Source organism: Triturus cristatus, chromosome 4_1 (genome assembly GCF_964204655.1).
Source record: "Triturus cristatus chromosome 4_1, aTriCri1.1, whole genome shotgun sequence".
Classification (NCBI taxonomy): Eukaryota; Metazoa; Chordata; class Amphibia; order Caudata; family Salamandridae; genus Triturus; species Triturus cristatus.
Window position 1 is genome coordinate 1,012,689,378 of NC_140585.1, and position 22,395 is coordinate 1,012,711,772.

At 44.9% G+C, this 22,395-nt stretch overlaps 1 protein-coding gene across 1 annotated transcript in view; it reads right to left on the minus strand.

Moving 5' to 3' along the window:
• Window positions 1–853: 853 nt before the first annotated feature.
• Window positions 854–22,395, minus strand: part of TTLL8 (tubulin tyrosine ligase like 8) — a 478,385-nt gene continuing 456,843 nt past the window's right edge. The window contains exons 16-17 of the mRNA XM_085651194.1: window positions 4,664–4,855; window positions 854–1,074 (exon numbers count right to left, since the gene is read on the minus strand). Coding sequence (XP_085507320.1) covers window positions 854–1,074; window positions 4,664–4,855 — 413 coding nt within the window. The remainder of the gene's footprint in view (window positions 1,075–4,663; window positions 4,856–22,395) is intronic.

Genomic DNA, 22,395 nt, shown 5'->3' on the forward strand with positions numbered 1-22,395 from the left:
CACTGTCGAGTACAGATGAAGAAGACCACAGTTCAAAAGATATTCATCAAACAAAGCAACAAACTTCATTTGTACACTGTCCCAAAATCACATTGAAAGTGAACGATCACCCAATAACTTTCATCGTAGACAGTGGTGTATCCATCAATATCATCCCTGTGGAAAAGTTTAACAACCTATCTCCTCTGTGTATGTTGCCCGTGGTAAGCCGGGGGCATGGGGCAGAATCTGGGGGCAATGGAATGCATATCGCGGGGGTATCTGTACGCCCCCCCTGGTGGACACCGATATCGCCATGTCCCCCTGACCCTTGACGGTTCCGGGCACCTTTTGGAATGACTACATATGGACGTTCATTTCCCTTGGCCCCCCCCCCCCGTCCCCAGCCTCCCGGTACTCCTTCCTTTCGCGTGCTGCTTAATGGTCTGAACTGGAGTTCCCCGGAGAAAGCCTGACCTGCACTGTTTGTCTTTATGCCTCGCCTTTTGTTTTTTCTTTTAGTTTTTTGTGTTTGTTGGATTTAAGTCTCCTGTTTCTTTAGAACTATCCGGAGTCACTACGGGGCCGAGCCCCGGGAACCGACTGCAGCTTTGATAAATGTATATTTCATTCTGTCCTTAGCGGCCGGCCCTGGGGGTTGTAGGCCCGTGCTTGTAATCGAATTATTGTTCAATAAAAACCTTTAAAAAAAAAAAAAAAAAAAAAAAAAAACAACCTATCTCCTGCGCCTCGCATCACTCCATCAGGCATGAAAGTACACCCCTGGGTCGCGCCCGAACCACTGCAAAGCCAGGGGTCATTCACAGCGACAAGGCGCTACAAAAAGACATTGGTGCAAGCCACCATTCATGTTCTACAAGGGACTTCGTCCAGTGCCTGTTTGCTCAGTTTTGGCACCACTGCTGACATGGGATTTATATCCCTCAACTACAATCTCTGTGCTCAGTTGATGATCGCGAGCCGATTCCCATCGTTGCTCCAAGGTCTGGGAAAACTCAAAAAAATGAAAGTACAGCTTCATATCAATGAGGATATTGCCCTGTTGCTCAGTAACATCATAGAGTTGTTTTTCATCTGCAAGAAGTTGTAGAGAAAGAACTGAGTGTACTTTTAAAGTATGAGTATGACATCATTGAATTCTCTACAGTTCCCACGCAATGGGTTTCGCAAATAGTAGTAGTGCCAAAAAAGGACAGTGGTGGGTCAGTGTGCATTGGCATTGATATGCAACAAGCAAACAAAGCCATCGATAGGAAAAGACACTCTGGTCCTCACAAAGGGGAAATGATCATGCAATTGAATGGGTCTAAGGTATTTTCCCGTCTTGACCTGAATAAAGGATACCATCAACTCGAACTGGAGGAGAACTGCAGGTACATTACTACCTTTTCAAGTCACGTTGGTTTGTTCAGATGTAAGAGAGTGAGTTTTAGAGTATCTTCGGCTCCTGAAATATTTCAGGATGTTATTCACTGAGTAGTTCAACCGGTTTCACATGCTTTTAACTACAGTGATGACATATTGGTTTTTAGGAAAACACAACAAGAACATTACAAAGCTGTCAACCAAGTGTGCCAGCTACTTACTGATGCAGGTCTCACTCTGAATGCTGTAAAGTGTAAGTTTCACAAAACCAAACTCACATTTTTTGGGTGCATATTTTCAGATGGGGAAATGACTCCAGACCCAGATAAGGTGAAAGCCCTTTCATCCACTTGTTCCCCCCGGATGTTACCATGCTGGGTTCATTTCTAGGCATGGCCAGGTATTGCTAAATATACATTCACAACTTTGCTACAGTGAGTGCCCCATTAACAGACTTGACAAAGCAGAATGTACCATTCCAATGATCGAAAGTGACAAGAGTTTCAGCGCATTCACTATGCAATTGAAAACGCAAATGAAAAATACAGAAATAACGGTTGATGCAAGCGCGGTAGTGCCAGGGGCAATCCTTGCTCAACATAAAGGACATCCCAATGCTCAGAGACACATAGGGGCCTATGCCAGTCGGAGTCTGTCCGAGACAGAACATGCCTACTCTCAGGAGTCTGGCTGTGGTGTGGACCTGCAAACATTTTCATGTATTCCTCTACGGAAAACAACTGACTGTTGTCACAGACCACCAGGAGTTACTCATAATTTTCAGAAACCCGAAGGCCAAGATGTGCCATCACATTGAGAGCTGGGGGTTAAGACTTCAAGAATATGACTATGAGAATGTGCACAAACCGGTGAAAGATCAAAACCCAGCAGATTACTTTTCGTGAGTGCCGCTCCATCGTCACAGTTCAACATTCAACATTCAAGACTGCTGAAGCATATCTCAACTTCATTGTGAGATCCAGCTAACCAGAGGCTCTGTCAGTGGAACAAGTCATTGTTGTCACCGACACTGACAAAGACATGATCCTTATCAAAGAAATGATTGTTATGAAATCATGGAGAAGAAGTACCCAGTGTGTTGCCGATGATGTAGAATTTCAAAAATTAAAAAATTTACAGGATGAGCTATCAGTTATCCAAGAAGGTGTTATCCTAAGAGGCTTGATAATCGTCATACGTGAAAGCCTAATACAGAGGGGCCCCGAGCTTGCACATCAAGGACACTGTGGTATTGTAGCCACCAAAAGAGCCCTTTGAGATTGAGTGTGGTTCCCTCAGCTAGATGAGCGAGTTGAGAAGGATCTGAAGGTGTGCCACATTTACAATTGTTTTTTTCCTAATGTGACACAGCACCCATTGACAATGTCTGACCTCCTGCCCATACATGGAAGCGGGTTGCTGTTGACTTCTTTGAGCCTTTAGGAAATGGACACCATCTTCTGGTAATCATCGACAAATATTTCCGTTTTATTTTGGTGGAAGATCTATCAACAACAAACACCAAAAGAGCACACCCATCTGGCCCCAAGTCAACGGTGTCGTTGAATGATTCATGGGCACCCTCAAGAGGGTCATGCTACGGAAAGAATCAAACTGAACAAAACCTCATGTCAGGCCATCCGGGCCAATCGATCATCTCCTCCTGGGCATCCAGCCACCTTGGTATTTGGAAAGCCATCAGAACAAAACTTTCTCAATGGACCTCAGATCGATCAGTGAACACCAACCAGGTTTGTGACACTGACATGACTCTGAAAAGGAAAATGAAAACCTATGCAGACCAGCGTAGCCATGCCCAGGACACAGCCTTTAATAAAGGAGACTGGGTACTGGTAAAACAGAGACGTAAATGGAAAACAGACACTCCTTTTGCTGCTGATCCTCTACAGGTTGTGGCATGTAAAGGACATATGGTGACAGCACGTCGTCCTGGACAAACTATCACTCAGGACACATCCCATTTGAAATGCCTACTGCAACATTTGTCGAGTCCTGAAACCACTCATGAGTTGACCCCACTGGCAGATCCAGCTCAAGTTCCTGAGCCTAAGTCGCTGTTGCCTGATCAGGGTGGACCTTGATCCTCTCGGATCACGCGAGCGGGCAGACAAGCGTGAGCGCCTCGCCAGTAAACTGAAAAGTGGTGATTTTCAATGCAGTTTTCCACTTTTTATTTAACAAAGCGGGAGATGTAGCATATTGAGACTATAGGCACTAGGAGCCTCATGGTTCTGGGACAGACTCTAGACAGGAACTGCATAATAGGCAGGGCGGTGTCAAGGTGTGGTCAACAAAGAGATTGATACCATGATCAGTGTGTGAATGTATGCAGAAGAATAAAATAAGGTTTCACCGCAGCTCCCGTGTGGTGTACTTCATCAGCATGCTCCAGGGCTGGGGAAGACGCTACAGTGTGCATAGCTGTGATCCATACAGAGGACTAGCCAGCCATTAGGAGCCCGCAGCCTGCCTGCCGCTTTGAAAGGTTGCAACAATCTGGAAAAAGGACCATATTCCAGGTCTATATGATAGGCCCTAGCCAATTTCCACCTTAGCACTAATTCTCCATTGACTCTGGAAGCTCAACAAACTGCACTCAGTTCTTCATACGTACTGGAGCCCTGCATGGAAAACACCTCCTTGTTAATTGTTGAACATCTCTTTTGTATATGGGTTGGTGGCACCCGCAGTTCTGGATGTTATTTCTTCCAGATTAATTTTTTTCTTGCGCGCGATTTAGCCTAGGTTTTGGCGATAGATACAGTGTAGGACTGGGGGCTTTTCGGGCAATCTGACACAGCCAGCTGGGCTAACTAGAATGATGAAGTGTGTGTCCCATCCCGGCATACGGGACCAAAAAACATAAAGAACACCCACTGTCCCTTTTAAATTGGCCCATCTGGTAGTGCCAGACTAGACTGCCCGAAATTCGAGTCCGACATTGGATAGGTGTCAAAAAAGTGAGGCATATCATGGTATGCATACAGCTCATATTTTTGCACTATCTGCGCGTGGGCTTTTGACGGTGATAACCTAGCAGAGAATTATGATTTTATGCATCACCACTGAACATCTTGAAATCAGCGTGTTCATGAAATATGCAGTTATCGGATGACCATCTATCTCTGTCTGTCTTTTACTACTGTTAAATCATATATGCAGTGCCTAATGATTCCGGTGTTATTTACAACCCTCCCCCACCCCCCAACCACCGCTGCTTAAAATCATAGAACACTTATATATTTAAAAAAAAAGACAGCCACTCCAGTTTAAGTGCCTTGTGTTTTTAAAGCGTTACATACGATAGTACTACGAGAATTACGCAATCTCTCTCCTACTTTATGGACGGGTGCAGCGTTTTTGGGCGAACCTCCTTGGAGAACAGTTGCTGAAAAGGAGCTGCAGTTTTTACACTTCCGACCCGAGTGAAAAGTGCCTCGGCAAACTAAGCACGAATTCTTGGCCACACCTTGAAAAGAAACAGAAGAGGCATTGTAATTCGTATTTTCATGGCATTGATACACATACTAGCAAGGACATGTCTATGGAATACCAGTGGTTGATGTTACTTAGCTCATAGCACGTAGAAGCAATAGTACAACATAAGACGGCAGCACACCTGACTAAAAATCTGACTAACAGTTCAAATTGGAATTGAAGCCTGCACACTACCTTAGCTAAAGAGTTGGCAACATCCTGATGTCAATAATATGCAGGCATACTTTGGAAACTTATGGAAAGCATGCTTCCAAGTGTGTTACTACAGACATTGTTATACCCTGCCGTAGTATATTCCTAAGCTTAAGATATATGCAATTAACAAATGATGATAAACGAGAGCTGAAAACATGTTAGAGCACTTAACACGAGTAACAAAAATCAACATCTTCGTTCTTCCTTCCTTTCATATAGCCATCAATCATTTTACAATCATTCGTTCATCCTATCGTCCATTCATTCTACCATACACTCATCCTTTCACTCTTCCACACATTTGCTTTTCCCTTCATTCACTTCACTTCCATCTATTGACTACTGGCTATTGATCTAATCCATCCAGAGAGCTTGTGGCGCCTGGGGCTATCCCTCAGATTACCCCCCCTGGGGAGGGGGGGGGGGGGTTTGCTGGAGAAAAAGGACAGCACGCACTTGAAAGAGGACCGAGAGACACGTAGTATCGCCGCTAATAGTTACCTCGATCATGCAAGTGACATGCACATACATGACACGGTCCAAGGCTGCACAGTTGAATACACCGGTGACAGGCAGTGACTGGCAGTACAAAAGAGAACACACAAACTGCATGATCTATCTGGGGACACAGAAAAACCGCATGTGACATCCATCAGAGAGCTGCGTGAACAATTACCTGGTAATCCCCTCAGCACAATGCAAACATGCACATACATGACACTGTTCAGGGATCCATCATCTACAGCTGACATTAAATGACCAATTATCATGGTCCCCCTATTAAAGCAGTGCACTTTGTGATCTGCATGGTACATGTTCTTTGCAGCAGGCATATTAACCCTCTGTGCTACCTTCCCAGGAGTCGACCCTTCCACTAGACAAAACTCGGATCTCTCTCTAGGAAGAACATTAATCACTGAAGTTATCATGACATTTTTATTGTTTCTGAAAATTGCTGGAGCCCAGGAAGGTGGCAGCAAGTTTTTTTAAAAACCATAATATACTTGCAAACACTACGCACCCACCCGAAATAGGTACCCAGTGCGGTCACACCGTTTGCACCGCTCTAACCTGCTCAAGGTTCATGTGACCTCAGTGACAGAGTCACAGTGACTTGATCACTGTTGCTCTAGGGTGTGCTGCTTCGTAGGCCTGGCTGCAAGACTGGAGATGAACTTCAGTATGGATTGTGGTGGACAGGCCTTCAAGGTTAACTCACAATTGACACCACTAGGGTACACCTGCTTGTGCTATGGTCTAGTGGGGCCTTGTAAGGTCTAGCATGGGAATATGCTCCCTCAGTATAGTGGTCTGGTGGACTGGTCATGAAGGCTGAACCCAGTTCCCCAGTTCCAAATTTGACAGCTCTGGCCACAGTGCCACATCCTCTCCCCCACTGAACACCATACTGCCCCACTGAGAAACTCGCACTGCCTTCAGCTACAACCTAATTGTGCCCGCTATAAACACTTGGATGTGGCTCAATTCAAATTATGCACTTGATAAGAGTAATATGCTGCCTAAAAAAAAAAAAGTAAAAGCAAACACTCATAGGGAATGCAAGATTAAGTAAAGCATGTGAGATGTAAGCAGAAGCAACATGGTCACCTTAACGATCTCTCACTCACTATTCAGAAATCAGCGAGTGGTTTTACCTGAAAAGTTAAGGACATGACTACAGGGCCCTGAAGGGAATCGTTTCAATGTCCATTGCTTATATCCTTAATAAACGTAAGCAGTATGGTTTAAAAAGACCACATCCATAAACAGAGACATGGTACACATTTTGTTTTCCAATCCACCCATCAACCAGGTATTGCAGTACCTCCAGGAATGGTGCACTTCCCCACCTGGGGACAACAATGCTGTTCAAAGAAAGACGAGAAAACAAAAGTAGCGCTTCACTGCAAAGTCTGTAAAGTGAGGCTGATGTGTTTGGATGTGAATAAAACCAATCTGGCCACTTTGCAACCACTCTGTCTTGCTTTATTTAGTAAAGTATTTACTTTTCATATTTAAAACCTTCTATTTCTCTCCCTCCCGCTGCACTTTGGAATAGAAAAATGTCAGAAAAAGGGCATTTCCCGCAAGAGTGTTTTTCTTTTTTGGATCCATTTCACAGGGAAGCAACTAAATGAAAGAAGGAAAGAGAGGCTGTGAATCGTTTCCTCAAGTTACGGTTTTCAGTAAGTGAGGAGCAAGACAGAAAGAGAGGGAATAATAGGAAGAGAGGTGGGGACAGCTGCCAGCACAAAAAAGAAGAGGACATTGCTCGAGTCCTATTCCTTCTCTGCCTGTCCCCGAACGCCCACGAAAGCAAGCCGAGCCTTATCTGAATCCCTTTGTCCGCCCCCAAAATAGTGCCGCCTGGGGCGGACCGCCCCCACCGCCCCCCCCCCCCAGCTACGCCACTGAATCCATCCATCCTTTCATAGAACCAACCAGCCATCCATTCTTTCAAACCATCCTTCCACCTGATCTTCTTTCCTTTAACACTTCCTTTTCACCCTTCCAACACGCCTTTCACCTATCCTTCCTTAATTTCACCTTTACTTCAATGTTTCCTTCCTTCCTTTCACTTTTCTTTCCTTCCTTCACTCTTCTGTCTTTTCCTCTTCCTCTATCCATCTTTCTTTATTTCTCCCCTCTTTACTTTTCTCACTTAAATTGCCCTCGCCCACTCACTGTCTGCATCACTGCATGCACTTTTACCCCATTTTCATCATTTGTCTTCTTCTGTTCCCTTCATCCTTCTTCATTTTGCAAACCTTTGAAAACACCCCATTAACACGGTCATATGTTATTTATAAGCTTTTGTCTGTGAACTGTTTGACAGAAGTGGACTGTAAAGCAAACACTGGCACAGGTAATAGTTCTCTCCTTTGCAACCTATCATCTCTGCCACTGCCTTTTGCTGATGCTCTGCAGCATTAGCAAAAAGCAAATGTGTTTTAACCAAAATAACCAGAGTGCCAGAACATGTACTAGTCATGAGGTTGCATCATTTAGCAGATGTGTGCATGTGTGATGACATGTGCGCATGCATGAGTCACCATGCACGCACAGTCCTACTGAATTATGCAGTAGCCAATTTATGTATTTATTTATTAGTGATCCAAGATGTAGACTGCAAGATGTAGAGAAGTAAACAAAAAAAAATACATTTTCATTTGCGCAAAAGCGTATTTGTTAAAGCTGAGTGACCTGTGTAGCAAATGGGAGATGGCAGATGCTCCCAATTTTTTTTTTAAAGCATTTGAATGATCACAACGAATGAGTGGGAGAGTCATTGGGTGAGCTAATGAAAGTGGGGGATTAACTTAAAAAAAAGAAAAGCGGCATGGGGTCAGGTAGGAGGGAGCAAGAAAGAACGCATGTGGTGGTGGCAAGTATCTAATAAAAAGCAGGACACAAGGGAGAGAGCAAATGGAGGGAAGGGGAGCAACACGGAGTGCAGGGTGTGTGGCGGCAAGTATCTAATAAAAAGCAGTACACAAGGAAGAGAGTAATTGGAGGAAAGGGGAGCAACACGGAGCGCAGGGTGTGTACTTGCAGGGGGCGAAGCAGTGCATGAGGGACAGATCTAGAAAACGTGCACTTTCACGGAGTGCTAAAGACAACGAAAAAAATAATACCTTAAATGTGAGCAGTAGAAGGATACAAATCAGCCAATAAAAAGAATGGGAAAACCTAAGTTCTGGGGTGGTACCGAAGGAGACAGCCTTGGGGACCAACATCACTGGGCTGGACCAAGAATTGATTGAGGGCTCAATGACGCCTAGCTCCAGTATTTCGGAGACTTCCGCCTTTAGTCCTGGATCTCACCTTGTCAGATTGCCTGTAGATTCTACTCTTCACTGACATACTGCTCCACTATCAATACCATGTAGTGAGTCCTGGGGAAAGGGAGAAGAGAGAGGCAAACTACCCTAGAAATTGGCTGCAGTCCCTCTGTCGCTAAGGGAGAGGCTGACACCCTCCACTGACCCATCCTGCTCTTTGGAAGAAAGGAGGTCTGGGAGAGGATCACTCTCCTCCTCCACTTCATCATCCATGGCCAGGAGCATGACCAGGAGCATTGCTACTTTGGACCTCTCAAATGAGCTTGAGGCGACTGACATGTAAACCCTTCAAGGGTTCCTGAGAGACTTGAGGCTCACCAGGTAAGTGACCTCCCCTTGTGCTCTTTCACCTGATAGGGTCCAGACCAGCGGTCTTGTAGGGCCCTGAGCTCCACAGGCTCCATCACCCACACTTTTTGGCCACGCTGAAACTTGACCAAAGTGGCCTTCTGGTCATACCATTGTTACATGACCTTCTGGCTGGCTTCTAGATTCTCTTTGGCCTTCTTCTAGAAGCATGTCATCTGGGTATGGAGTGCCAGCATGTAGCTGACTACATCCTGGGGGGTCTTCCGGGCAGCTTGCTCACAACCCTCGTTCACCAGACTGAGAGGCCCTCGCACTGGGTGCTTGTACAGGAGCTCAAAGAGACCGAATCCAACCCACTTCTGTGGTATCTCCCTGCATGCAATCAACAGGCAAGGCAAGAGGGCATGCCACTTCTGCCTCACAAGCTCCAATAAGCCCCCCATGATCATGCCCTTCATGATCTTGTTAAACTTTTCAACAAGCCCATTAGCTTGGGGATGGTAAGGAGTGGACAACTTCTATGTTACCCCACACTCCTTCCACATGGATTTTATGCATGCAGACATGAAGTTGGTACCGCGGTCATATACTACCTCCTAGGGGAACCCCACATGGGTAAAGATCAGTGCCCTGTCCTCAGAGCTACAGCCTCTGGATCTGGGTGACATGGTCCACCGAGACTAGGATGAACCTGTTGCCAAGTGCTGTCTTGGGGTCCAGAGCCCAAAAATGTTGGTGCCCCCCTATTCAAAGGGAGTGCCAATGCCAGGGAATGGTTGCAGGGAAGGCTTGTCCTACCCTCCTGACTTGTCACTGGTCTTGCAGGTAGGGCATGACCAGCAGAACGCATCTGAGACCATCCTCATCCGAGGCCAATAAAAGTGGGTGACAATCCTTTTCAAAAGTCTTGTTCTGCCCTAGATGATCTGCCGGAATATCATGAGCCAGCTCCAATAAAAAGGCTGTGTCGTGTAGCACTGGCGGATCACCAACACACAGACTGCACCATGATTAGGAACTTGCTATATAGGCGATCATTCTCCCAATAGACCAGGTGATCACCATATATGTCACCAGCTGCCTGGGCCTCGGCTTGTCACCGTAGACCCTCCAGAGCAGAGCACTCCATCTTTGTCTTGCAGAACTCCTCCCTAGTGTGAGCCCTTTGCTTCCACCTGTTAGTCAGTTCAGATAGGTTCTCAAGGGTGGCAATGTCTTCCCCTGTAGGTCCTGGTGCTTTACCCTCAGGCTCAGCCTCCCAGACCATAAGAGTTTCAGAAGCGGGTTTCCAGAACCCCTTGACCTTCCTCTTTTAGGCAGGCACCTGTGCTATACTTCCAGACCTGAGCTCCATGTCCTTCCAGATAGTGTGCTCAAGGTTATTGCCAAGCAGATAATCCACAAGTATGTATGGACTCACAGCTACCCTCAAGTAACCTGAGATCCCCCCCAATTGAAAGGGAACCAGAGCCACCAGATAGTGACTCTCATGGTTGTCAGCAACAATAACCTGGTGATATACATTAGGGACTACCCACTCTTAGATCACCAGATGACATCTATCAGTTTTCACGCTGGCTCCAGTGTCTCCCACAACCTACACCCTCCGCCGATTGTTGGTGTCCCACTGCCTGAATTTCTTAGCATTGGTAGGCATGTGAGCCCTTTGCACCAACTCTCCTTTACCGAAGGGCCCTAGAGTAACCTCTACACTAAACCCCATACTATCTGAGGCAATCTCCTCCCCAAGCGGAACACTCACTAGCTAGCCCAGGTGTCTGCCCACCAGTAGGAGGCTGTGCCCGCTTGGGACACTTGGCATTCCTGTGTTGTGTCCAACCTGTTGGCACTCATAGAACTTGGGGAGTGCCTTCCGTGAGGATGTATTATCAGGGAACCATTTCTTTTTCAGTTCAGGCGGGGATTGGGAGTCATGACCCTTAGAACTAGTTTGTGGACCTTTAACAAACTCCTTGTTTTATGTTGGTCTCCTCCTTCCTTCTTCTGGTAGTGACCCTGTCCACCCTTTTGGCGATCCTCCCCAGATACCTTCTTGGGAACCCTAGTGTTCAGCCAGTGGTTCGCCTCCTTAGCTAACTCCCTGATGACATTGAGCTTAATATCAATAAGGTGTTGGCGCAGATCTGCAAAACAAAGACTGACCATGTGCTCCCTTGCTATCAAGTTATACAGAGCTTGATAATCCTTCACCTCACTGTTCTTCACCCAACCATCCAATGCCTTGCAAAATGAATCCACACGATCCATCCAGGATGGATGGGCCAGCTTCTGCTGTAAACATCCTTTACAACGCATGCCATTACTCCGCAAAATCTTTTACAACGCAGAGCTTTACACTGCGAACCATTACAACGCATTAACCAAAGTAACACCCCAGTGGAGTTAGAATAGTAAATTGCGTTGTAATGGGGAATGTGTTGTAATGGATTGCGTTGTAAAGCTCTGCATTGTAAAAGACTTTGCGGAGTAAAAGATGCGGGGTAATGGCACGCGTTGTAAAAGAGTGCAGGGTAAAGTGTCCTATTCAGCTTCCACTGTCCCTTAACTTCTGCCTATACTTTTTAGAGGTGAAGCCATATTTCCTAACAAGGGTTTTCTTCATGGGGGGATATCTCATCCTGTCCCCCTTCTCTAGGACCAGTAGGGCGTCCCGCTCTTCGCTAGGTATATGCTTCCAGAGAATAGCCCCCCATTCCTCCTCAGGGAGCAAAGGATTTTCACCCATACTAGTAAAAGATCACTGTAAAGGCAAGGCAGCAGTCCAGCAAGCAAGGAAATAGTCCAGCAGGGCAGCAGTCCAGCAGAGTGGCAGCCCTTTCAGCAGCACAGCAGTCCTTTTTCCTGGCAGAGTCTTCACAGGTCAGGAAGTGTACTGAAGAGTGGTGTTTGAGGTACAATATTTATACCAGGTGCCTCCTTTGAAGTGGGAGAAGCTTTTAAAGGTTTTCCTTTGAAGTGCACAGGTTTGCTGCCCCACCACCCTTGCTCCAGACAAACTACAGGGGGTAGGTAGCCCTTTGTTTGGAGGAGAGGCACTGTTTATTCAAGTGTAAGTGGGCTGCACCCAGCTCTTCCCTCCCATACTTCCAGTGATGGCCCAGCCAGATACACCTTAGCTCCCTGTGTGGCTGTCTAGGAGAAATACACAAGGGCCAACTGACAGCTACACTGAGTCATGTGACCCAGAGACAGGCTGCAGGCACTAAGTGGCTATGGCAGGAAAATGTCAACTTTCTAAAAGTGTAATTTTCAAAATTGTAATTTAAAATCCGACTTGACCACAAAAGAGGATATTTCATTACAATTTCAAAGACATCAAACAGGAACTCGTTACCTGTTTTCATTTGGAAGTTACAGCTTATTAAATGTAATAAGGTAACTCCAATGTTATCCTATGGGAGAGGTAGGATTTGCAAAAGTGATAAACAAATGTAAGAGTTTTTCACTTCCAGGACATGTAAAACTCAAAAGTGCATGTCCAACTTTTTAAATACACTGATCCCTGCCCTCTGGTCTGTCCAAGGCCTAGCCTAGGGGTGGCATATGTATTAAAAAAGGAAGGTTTGGGCCTGAGAAAAGTTTTCTGTTGTCAGGTTGAAATGGCAGTTTTGAACTGCGCACACAGGCTGAAGTGGAAGGCCTGAGACATGTTTACAGGGCTACTTAAGTAGGCGGCACAATCAGTGCTGTAGGCCCACTAATAGCATTTAATTTACAGGCTCTGGGTATATGTAGTATCACTTTACTAGGGACTTGCAAGTAAATTAAATATGTAAATTGGGTGGAACCAATTTCCCTATGTTTTAAGGAGTGAGCACAAGTACTTAAACACTGGTTAGCAGTGTTAAAGAGTGCAGGATCCTAATGCAGCACAAAGTCAGTAAAACAGGAGGTGTGAAGGCAAAAGGTTATTGAGAAAACTACATCAAGGATGGCAGATCTAACAACCTGGCTGTCAAAGGAAGTAATGATTCATAAATGTGTGTATGGACCCCGAAGTCACAACTTGACATATGTCAAGGATAGGTACTCTGCATGCCAGAACAGTGGTACCAGCCTTGATTTGAATGGGATTTATAAAGTGCAACAAATGCCCAAGGGCGTCAATGCACTATAGTTAGAGAGGTGTTAGACTGCCCACATGGAGTAAAACCAATGGACATAACAAAAATATCCTATGGCATGAAAAACCAGGTCTTCAAGGCTTTCTAAATGGGGAGTGAGCTCTAATCCTGGTCAGATGAATAGGCAGCGAGTTCCAAAGCCTTGCAGGTGCGACGAGAAGGCTCTACCTCTCCCATTGCTTCTTCTGAAATCTGGACACTGTAACCATATTAAGGTGGATTGAGTGAAGAGTTCTCCTGGGGCTGTAACTATGAAACATATCCTTGATCCCTGCTGGGTAGGTCTGAAAGAGGGCCGTGTGCACTAAGCAGATGGACTTGAACATAATCAGTTGATTTACAGGGAGCTAACGAAGGTCATGTAATCCCATTTTGAAATGTCCAAGTTGAGCCTGGCCTGCGCATTCTGTACTAACTGTAGCATCCCCCCTAGGTTCTTTGCCTTCTCTATGGGCATAGTTACAGTCCCCAGAGTCTCAGGCCATCAATTATTATTCCATATGGAGGTTTGTGCTTTAAAGAGCAATACCTCGGCGCTTTCCCCATAGAACTTCAGGTAGTTCTTCCCCATCCACCGAGGTACTGCTGTCATGAAGCAGTTGAAATTAGCTGCAGAATCTATTGTGTCTTTTGAAATCAACACAATGAGTTGTGTGTCATCGGCGTAAGACACCACCTAAAGACCAAATGAACAAATAATCTTTCCCAGGGGCGACACGTACAGGTTAAAAATCGTAGGGCCTAAAGATGAGACCTGAAGCACCTCACACAGCTGAAAAAAAGGGTCTGAAAGACAGTGGTTCACTGCAACCCTTTGGGATCTATCCTTCAGGAAAGAGGAGAGTAGTTTCACCACTCTGTCTGTAACACCAAGTTCCTGAGGAGATCAATAACCAGAGATGGGGACATGGTGTCAAAGGCCGCAAACAGATCCAGCAGGATCAGCGCTGCTCCTTGTCCCACATTCACAAGCTGCCTAACACTGTCCGCTGCCACAAACAAAGCAGTTTCAGTTCTGTGATCTTTCCAGGATCTGCATCCTGTCCCCCTTCTCTAGGACCAGTAGGGCGTCCCGCTCTTCGCTAGGTATATGCTTCCAGAGAATAGCCCCCCATTCCTCCTCAGGGAGCAAAGGATTTTCACCCATACTAGTAAAAGATCACTGTAAAGGCAAGGCAGCAGTCCAGCAAGCAAGGAAATAGTCCATCAGGGCAGCAGTCCAGCAGAGTGGCAGCCCTTTCAGCAGCACAGCAGTCCTTTTTCCTGGCAGAGTCTTCACAGGTCAGGAAGTGTACTGAAGAGTGGTGTTTGAGGTACAATATTTATACCAGGTGCCTCCTTTGAAGTGGGAGAAGCTTTTAAAGGTTTTCCTTTGAAGTGCACAGGTTTGCTGCCCCACCACCCTTGCTCCAGACAAACTACAGGGGGTAGGTAGCCCTTTGTTTGGAGGAGAGGCACTGTTTATTCAAGTGTAAGTGGGCTGCACCCAGCTCTTCCCTCCCATACTTCCAGTGATGGCCCAGCCAGATACACCTTAGCTCCCTGTGTGGCTGTCTAGGAGAAATACACAAGGGCCGACTGACAGCTACACTGAGTCATGTGACCCAGAGACAGGCTGCAGGCACTAAGTGGCTATGGCAGGAAAATGTCAACTTTCTAAAAGTGTAATTTTCAAAATTGTAATTTAAAATCCGACTTGACCACAAAAGAGGATATTTCATTACAATTTCAAAGACATCAAACAGGAACTCGTTACCTGTTTTCATTTGGAAGTTACAGCTTATTAAATGTAATAAGGTAACTCCAATGTTATCCTATGGGAGAGGTAGGATTTGCAAAAGTGATAAACAAATGTAAGAGTTTTTCACTTCCAGGACATGTAAAACTCAAAAGTGCATGTCCAACTTTTTAAATACACTGATCCCTGCCCTCTGGTCTGTCCAAGGCCTAGCCTAGGGGTGGCATATGTATTAAAAAAGGAAGGTTTGGGCCTGAGAAAAGTTTTCTGTTGTCAGGTTGAAATGGCAGTTTTGAACTGCACACACAGGCTGAAGTGGAAGGCCTGAGACATGTTTACAGGGCTACTTAAGTAGGCGGCACACTCAGTGCTGTAGGCCCACTAATAGCATTTAATTTACAGGCTCTGGGTATATGTAGTATCACTTTACTAGGGACTTGCAAGTAAATTAAATATGTAAATTGGGTGGAACCAATTTCCCTATGTTTTAAGGAGCGAGCACAAGTACTTTAACACTGGTTAGCAGTGTTAAAGAGTGCAGGATCCTAATGCAGCACAAAGTCAGTAAAACAGGAGGTGTGAAGGCAAAAGTTTATTGAGAAAACTACATCAAGGATGGCAGATCTAACAACCTGGCTGTCAACGGAAGTAATGATTCATATATGTGTGTATGGACCCCGAAGTCACAACTTGACATATGTCAAGGATAGGTACTCTGCATGCCTGAACAGTGGTACCAGCCTTGATTTGAATGGGATTTATAAAGTGCAACAAATGCCCAAGGGCGTCAATGCACTATAGTTAGAGAGGTGTTAGACTGCCCACATGGAGTAAAACCAATGGACATAACAAAAATATCCTATGGCATGAAAAACCAGGTCTTCAAGGCTTTCTAAATGGGGAGTGAGCTCTAATCCTGGTCAGATGAATAGGCAGCGAGTTCCAAAGCCTTGCAGGTGCGACGAGAAGGCTCTACCTCTCCCATTTCTTCTTCTGAAATCTGGACACTGTAACCATATTAAGGTGGGGTGAGTGAAGGGTTCTCCTGGGGCTGTAACTATGAAACATATCCTTGATCCCTGCTGGGTAGGTCTGAAAGAGGGCCGTGTGCACTAAGCAGATGGACTTGAACATAATCAGTTTATTTACAGGGAGCTAACGAAGGTCATGTAATCCCATTTTGAAATGTCCAAGTTGAGCCTGGCCTGCGCATTCTGTACTAACTGTAGCATCCCCCCTAGGTTCTTTGCCTTCTCTATGGGCATAGTTACAGTCCCCAGAGTCTCAGGCCATCAATTATTATTCCATATGGAGGTTTGTGCTTTAAAGAGCAATACCTCGGCGCTTTCCCCATAGAACTTCAGGTAGTTCTTCCCCATCCACCGAGGTACTGCTGTCATGAAGCAGTTGAAATTAGCTGCAGAATCTATTGTGTCTTTTGAAATCGACACAATGAGTTGTGTGTCATCGGCGTAAGACACCACCTAAGGACCAAATGAACAAATAATCTTTCCCAGGGGCGACACGTACAGGTTAAAAATCGTAGGGCCTAAAGATGAGACCTGAAGCACCTCACACAGCTGAAAAAAAGGGTCTGAAAGACAGTGGTTCACTGCAACCCTTTGGGATCTATCCTTCAGGAAAGAGGAGAGTAGTTTCACCACTCTGTCTGTAACACCAAGTTCCTGAGGAGATCAATAACCAGAGATGGGGACATGGTGTCAAAGGCCGCGAACAGATCCAGCAGGATCAGCGCTGCTCCTTGTCCCACATTCACAAGCTGCCTAACACTGTCCGCTGCCACAAACAAAGCAGTTTCAGTTCTGTGATCTTTCCAGGATCTGCACTGTGACACATCCAACCAGTTCTGCTCTTCCACATAAGCCATCAAGTGCCTGTTGAGATGTTTTTCCAAGAACTTAGAAGGAACTTTTCTTAAGGTCGTCAGGGTCCAAGTTAGGTGTCTTGAGAAGAGCCTTCACTACTGCCTCCTTCCACAGCCAAGGGTAACATCCGGAAGTGATGGCTTCATTCATTATGGTTGAAAGGGCTGCGGTATCGCCCTCGCCACCATATGAGGAATTTTATGAGCAAAGGGTTCAAGGGGCAAGCTTGACTTAGTAATAAGCAGGTACTTCTCCACCAGTTCTGGTGTGAGGGAGGGGGGAAACTGTGAGCCTATTAGTGGTTATTTCCAAAGACTGAGAAAAATGAGAGGCTCTGACAGTCCTTGGCCCCCGTAGAATGGACCCACAGTAATTCCAGAGGCTGCTTCTTGGCCAATGCATAGCAGATCTTAATGCAGAGGAAAATTCAGTTCGAGAGATTCCTTTTCTGCACTGTCTTGCCCTTCTTTGCACCAGAGAACCCCACAAAGAGCTGATCATCCATGTACTGGTCTTTGGTGTGATCAATGTAAAAGCTTACAGGTCTTTTTGGAGTCTAACCGTTGAAGTCTCTCCTCCTCTTTCAAAGGGTGAGGTGGAACAAAGAACATTGAGACAGAAATGGATAGCCCAACTTAAAAAGCAGAAATGGCTTTTGGTAAAAAGGCTTCCCTGGTCCTCAACACCACTTTATCTAGGAACAAGGTGGTGAACCGCAGCTGCAACGAGAGAGCTTGGAGTTCACTCACAGCAGGCCAAAGTCAATGCGACCAGAAACAGTCTTCAGAGTCAAGAGATGTAGTGGACAGCTGTGACCGAATTGGACATGCTCCTTTCTACAATAAACTGGACTCTGTATGTATGTTGACCAGTGGCGGTGGGGCAATGAAGAGCAAAGCGTAAAGTTGGGATTACTGAATTTTCTTGATAAGACACCAGTGCACACCTGTGTAGAGCCTTCACTGCCATTGTTTGTACTTGTGGATTGTCGTCATCATAACTTTGAATAATATAATAATCTTCGCCTCCTCTGTCATCTCCAAAGGCTGGATAGTTCTGATCTGAGTCCGACCTGAAAAGCTGTTGGAGTGATGGGGTGCAGAAAGGTAAAGGCATAGTTCTGTCTGGTTTAGATTGGTCTGGGGCAGGGTGCATTGGTATGGCTTCAGAATGCAATCTCAATTGGGACCGACAGGAATTCAGCCCAGAGTTGGATAGGACAACAGGTACTGGGTCTTCCTCCAGCACTGGCGGCACTAGAGTAGATGTGAAAAAGATTGGTGTGGACTTTTTTTCAAAAGCACAAACGGTGCAGAGGTTAGACCCGGTGGTGGTAAGCCGACAAGAGGTCTCAATGGATCCTTGTGGCCTGAAGGCAAGCCAGAGGGAGCTGGGAGAGTGCCAAAAATTCATAACCTAGCCTCACAAAAGGCCTCAGTTTGTTGCGGCATTGCAGATGGACCTGGAAACTAGGAGTGCATCAGGATATGCTGTTGTACTGGCTCCTAGGCTGCAGGGGACTGGGAGCGAGACTGATGTCCTTAGGTCTTCTCAGGTTAAAAGTGGCAGGACTGGGACAACTTTGCTTCCACTTTGGCTTACCGGAAGACTTTATCACAAAGAGGATCTGTTGTGGGAATGGCCTTGGAGGCAAGAACGGACCCATGCCCTCGACTTCCAAGACTTCTTTCTGTGGTCTGTGACTTACAGCTTCTCTTCACATTCCTGTGCACCTTGGGATTCATAGGAGCACCCTCCTCGCTGGACTTGAGTCGTGTGTCAGACTCAGATATCAGAAGCACACCTAGTGAGCATCTCTCACCAGATATTTGTTTGTGATGACCCCTACAATGTTTAGACCCTGTGGTTTTAGAAGGAGACATGGTTCCTTTGCAGACTGCAAAACTGAATTTTCAGTAGAAAAAAAAACCCAGCAGGAATGAAAAAGGGTTTGGGAGAAAGCTCCGGATCCACATACAAAGGCGAGGAAAGCAAAAAACTGATGTTGAAGAGCAGGGTGGAGCTTATATGTAGCTCCATCATCACTTTCAGGGCGGAACAAAGTCAATGTAGAGCAGCACAGCTCCACCTATTGGCATACTGGAGCGTGGCTGTTAAACTCTGCCGGATCCAGCCTGCCACCTGGGGATATTTTAAAGGTGGGGAATCAGCGGTTAGACGTATCAATTAGAACAGAGGGTTTAAAAGTGTGTGAATCTAAAGACAGAGAAAATTCACCACAAGCCAGTCCACTCATTGCAGATATCCTGGTAGCTATAAGTACAAGATGGACCATCTCATCTGCAAGAAGATCAAGGAGGGATGAACCATGACACGGAGTATGATGCTTAAAATAGTACTGTAACTTCTTTGTAAAAGGTGCAGGTATGAGGGTGGTCATGATACATTATATCTATTTAACAGATGACAGTGACACCGTCTGGAGGGAATTATGATTTTCTGGTGATTTTCTGGTGTCATTTGAAATCAGCTGGCTGAAGCTCCAACAGCCATGATATCTGAAGACATGAACATCTCTGTTATTATATGCTATCTTAATTTCTGTTTAGTGCAGGGACATTTAATTTAACAGTACTTTATATTGCCTTGCGTGCATTAAGAAGATAATATATTAAGGTCTCAAGTGGGGAAGGTATACCCTGGACACAGACTTAGCTTAAGTGGATGATGCTGTTGGGAAGGTTTGGAACAGCTGATGATGATGCCAGTGTCTGCAGAGTAATGAGTGTTGTGTGGCAGCTGAGTAATAAAGTCAAAAGTAAGAAGCTGCCGGCTAAACATTGCATGCTGTAAACACTGAGGAATAGACACTGTGGCTGGTGGTTTGCGGCTCAGTCTAGGATATGAACATTAAATCTAAATTTCTGAATTTACCCTACAATCACACACTTGGTAAAGAACATTCAGTAGAAACATTAGGCCATGAGGTTTCTACATCAAGAGACAGTGCAATGTGTGTGTGCCAAGGAGAGTCATACTTAAAAAGTAGGGTTTGTTCAAATAGACCTGGAACCTAGTAGGTAGTTTCAAGCACCAGGGTGACCAATGTTCAGAACTCTTGGGAACAACACAAAATCAGCAATTGATATCAAATACACTAACTATCTGGTCTTTACCTAGAGTCAATCCAACGCTGAGCAGGAAAAGTTCAGCTAGAACCCTGGCACACTACCTCAAGAAATGTACTTTTGCTCCAAGCACTATAGATCAATAATTAACCAGTGTGAGCAGAGAAGCAAAAGGTGTAGTGAGTTAACTGCAAACGAAAGCAGGGCCATAGGGTATTAAAAATATGCTTACCTGAAAACTTGAGCAAGCCAGTCTGAGACCCACAACTAGTGGGTGGAGGGGTCTGACCTCCTGAATTATCCCAAAGAAGTGAGCAATTACATCAAATTAAATATTAAATGAATCAATGCTGGCCTCCAGTATAAAATTAAAAAACAAATGCAGGAAAGTGGAGAAAACAACTTAAAACTGAAATATTAAACTGCCCAGGTTAAATGGTAAACTGATAAGGGCACACACACACATTGTGGGGAAAAGATAGATTTTATGGCACATTTGTGGAATTTGTGCACAGGTAAACTGCTGGCCAGTGCTCAAAGTAAAAAAAATGTAAAAGGTGGGCGTTCGCTTTTTTTAAATAAAATCCCCACTAGGGTGTGCGAGAGCCTCCCTCTCCACGTGCCATTTGAAAACCTTGAGGACCCTATCCCCGAGGTCAAAATTATTTTTATGGGAAAGGTGGCATGTGGCCCTATACCCAAGCTATACAGCAGCCCAGAGGGCGCTATCCGCTGGTGCCATTTTCATTTTTATGGGGAGGGGGCAAGTCACTGTACATCGTGGGTATCCCATCCCCCAGGGCCCGCATTGCTAGTGAGAGAATGCAGCAGCACCCCAGAAATATCTAACAAAAATTAATCGTATGTTTCTTGAGGTCTATAGAACATGACACCAGGAAAAGTTGAGGATTTTTTTAATCATTCCCAGACCTGAAGCTTTTTCTATTCACCTTTGGAATGCAGGGACTCTTGGTGGTTGGTTTTGTGGTTGCATTATGTGGCTTGAGGAATGTATTCAAAAGACCCCAACACATGTTAAATGTTGTATTGATTACGAATGGTTTATTTAACTGTTTATTGACAGACACAGCAACGATGACCTGACAAAGCCGGTGGGATTTTCTTGTATATTGATACAGTCACCCCTTGGCAAAACCAATAGGCCCGCCTTTTATATATTGACAGGGACTTAGATTAAAAAACACACTAGAAAATAAGTGAAAAAAACAAAGGTTAAAGTGACAGTTATTGTTGAGTATTCAAAAAAATCTTACAAAATCACATAAGATTTTAAACAAAAAAATACTGAAATTCATCAATCATAGTTATATGAATTAACTATAACTCACACCCTAAAGTAACGCTAACTCGCACCCTCATCATGCACTGCTTATACCGTCACATATAACATCACTCATGACATTTTTAATGACAGCATTGCTAACATCAATAATAACATCTGAAATTTTATTGTTTATGACAACCCCGTGCATGGGGAGTGCGAGGTATAGTTACGTAAAGGAGCAAGTTATAGTGAATTAACTGGTGAATTTCAGTGTTTTGTTAGTTTAACATATTATGTCGTAACTGATATTGTCACCTAACTATAACATCACATTTTCATTTGGTATTTTTCAGTGAATTTCTAAGGTCTTTTTTGAATACCTAACTAAAAGTGTCTCTGGGAGAGAATCATTGGAATATACAATTCCAATGTTTATTTTCTAATTACAAGCATGCTATGACATCAGAATCAGCCTATTATAAAACATGTGATCACTACGCACTTGTAATAGCCATTTACAAGCAAATAGTGATGTCACAAATGTCCCATTCTTAACAGTGGCACAGAGCGGAGGGCATCTTACTTCATACACTTTGGAAGCAGATGATGCATGACTATTTATTCAAACTTGTTCCTCTTCTAGAGCACAGAGACTGTCTTCAGGGTTTTTATGCAATCTCCCACACAACCTCTGAAGCAAGACACAATCTTGCATCTGCCTCAGAAGATTGCTTTCTGAGCTAACTATTCTTACCAAAAAAACACTATTTGCTATCTACTCCTGTGACCTTTCTTTGTAATCTTTTGTGACATGGATGGATTCTGCAGCACTAAATAACCCCACAACTGAGTCAAAATCCCTGTCACAAAAGATTACAATGAGAGGGCACAGGAAATAGTTGGCAATACTGCAAAAAAAACACACACTAGTTGTAAAGAGGAACGGGGTTTCATGGATGCTCCAGGGGATCAACCAACTTAGATGAGCACAGAACATAGATTTGGAAATAAATACAGTCCTT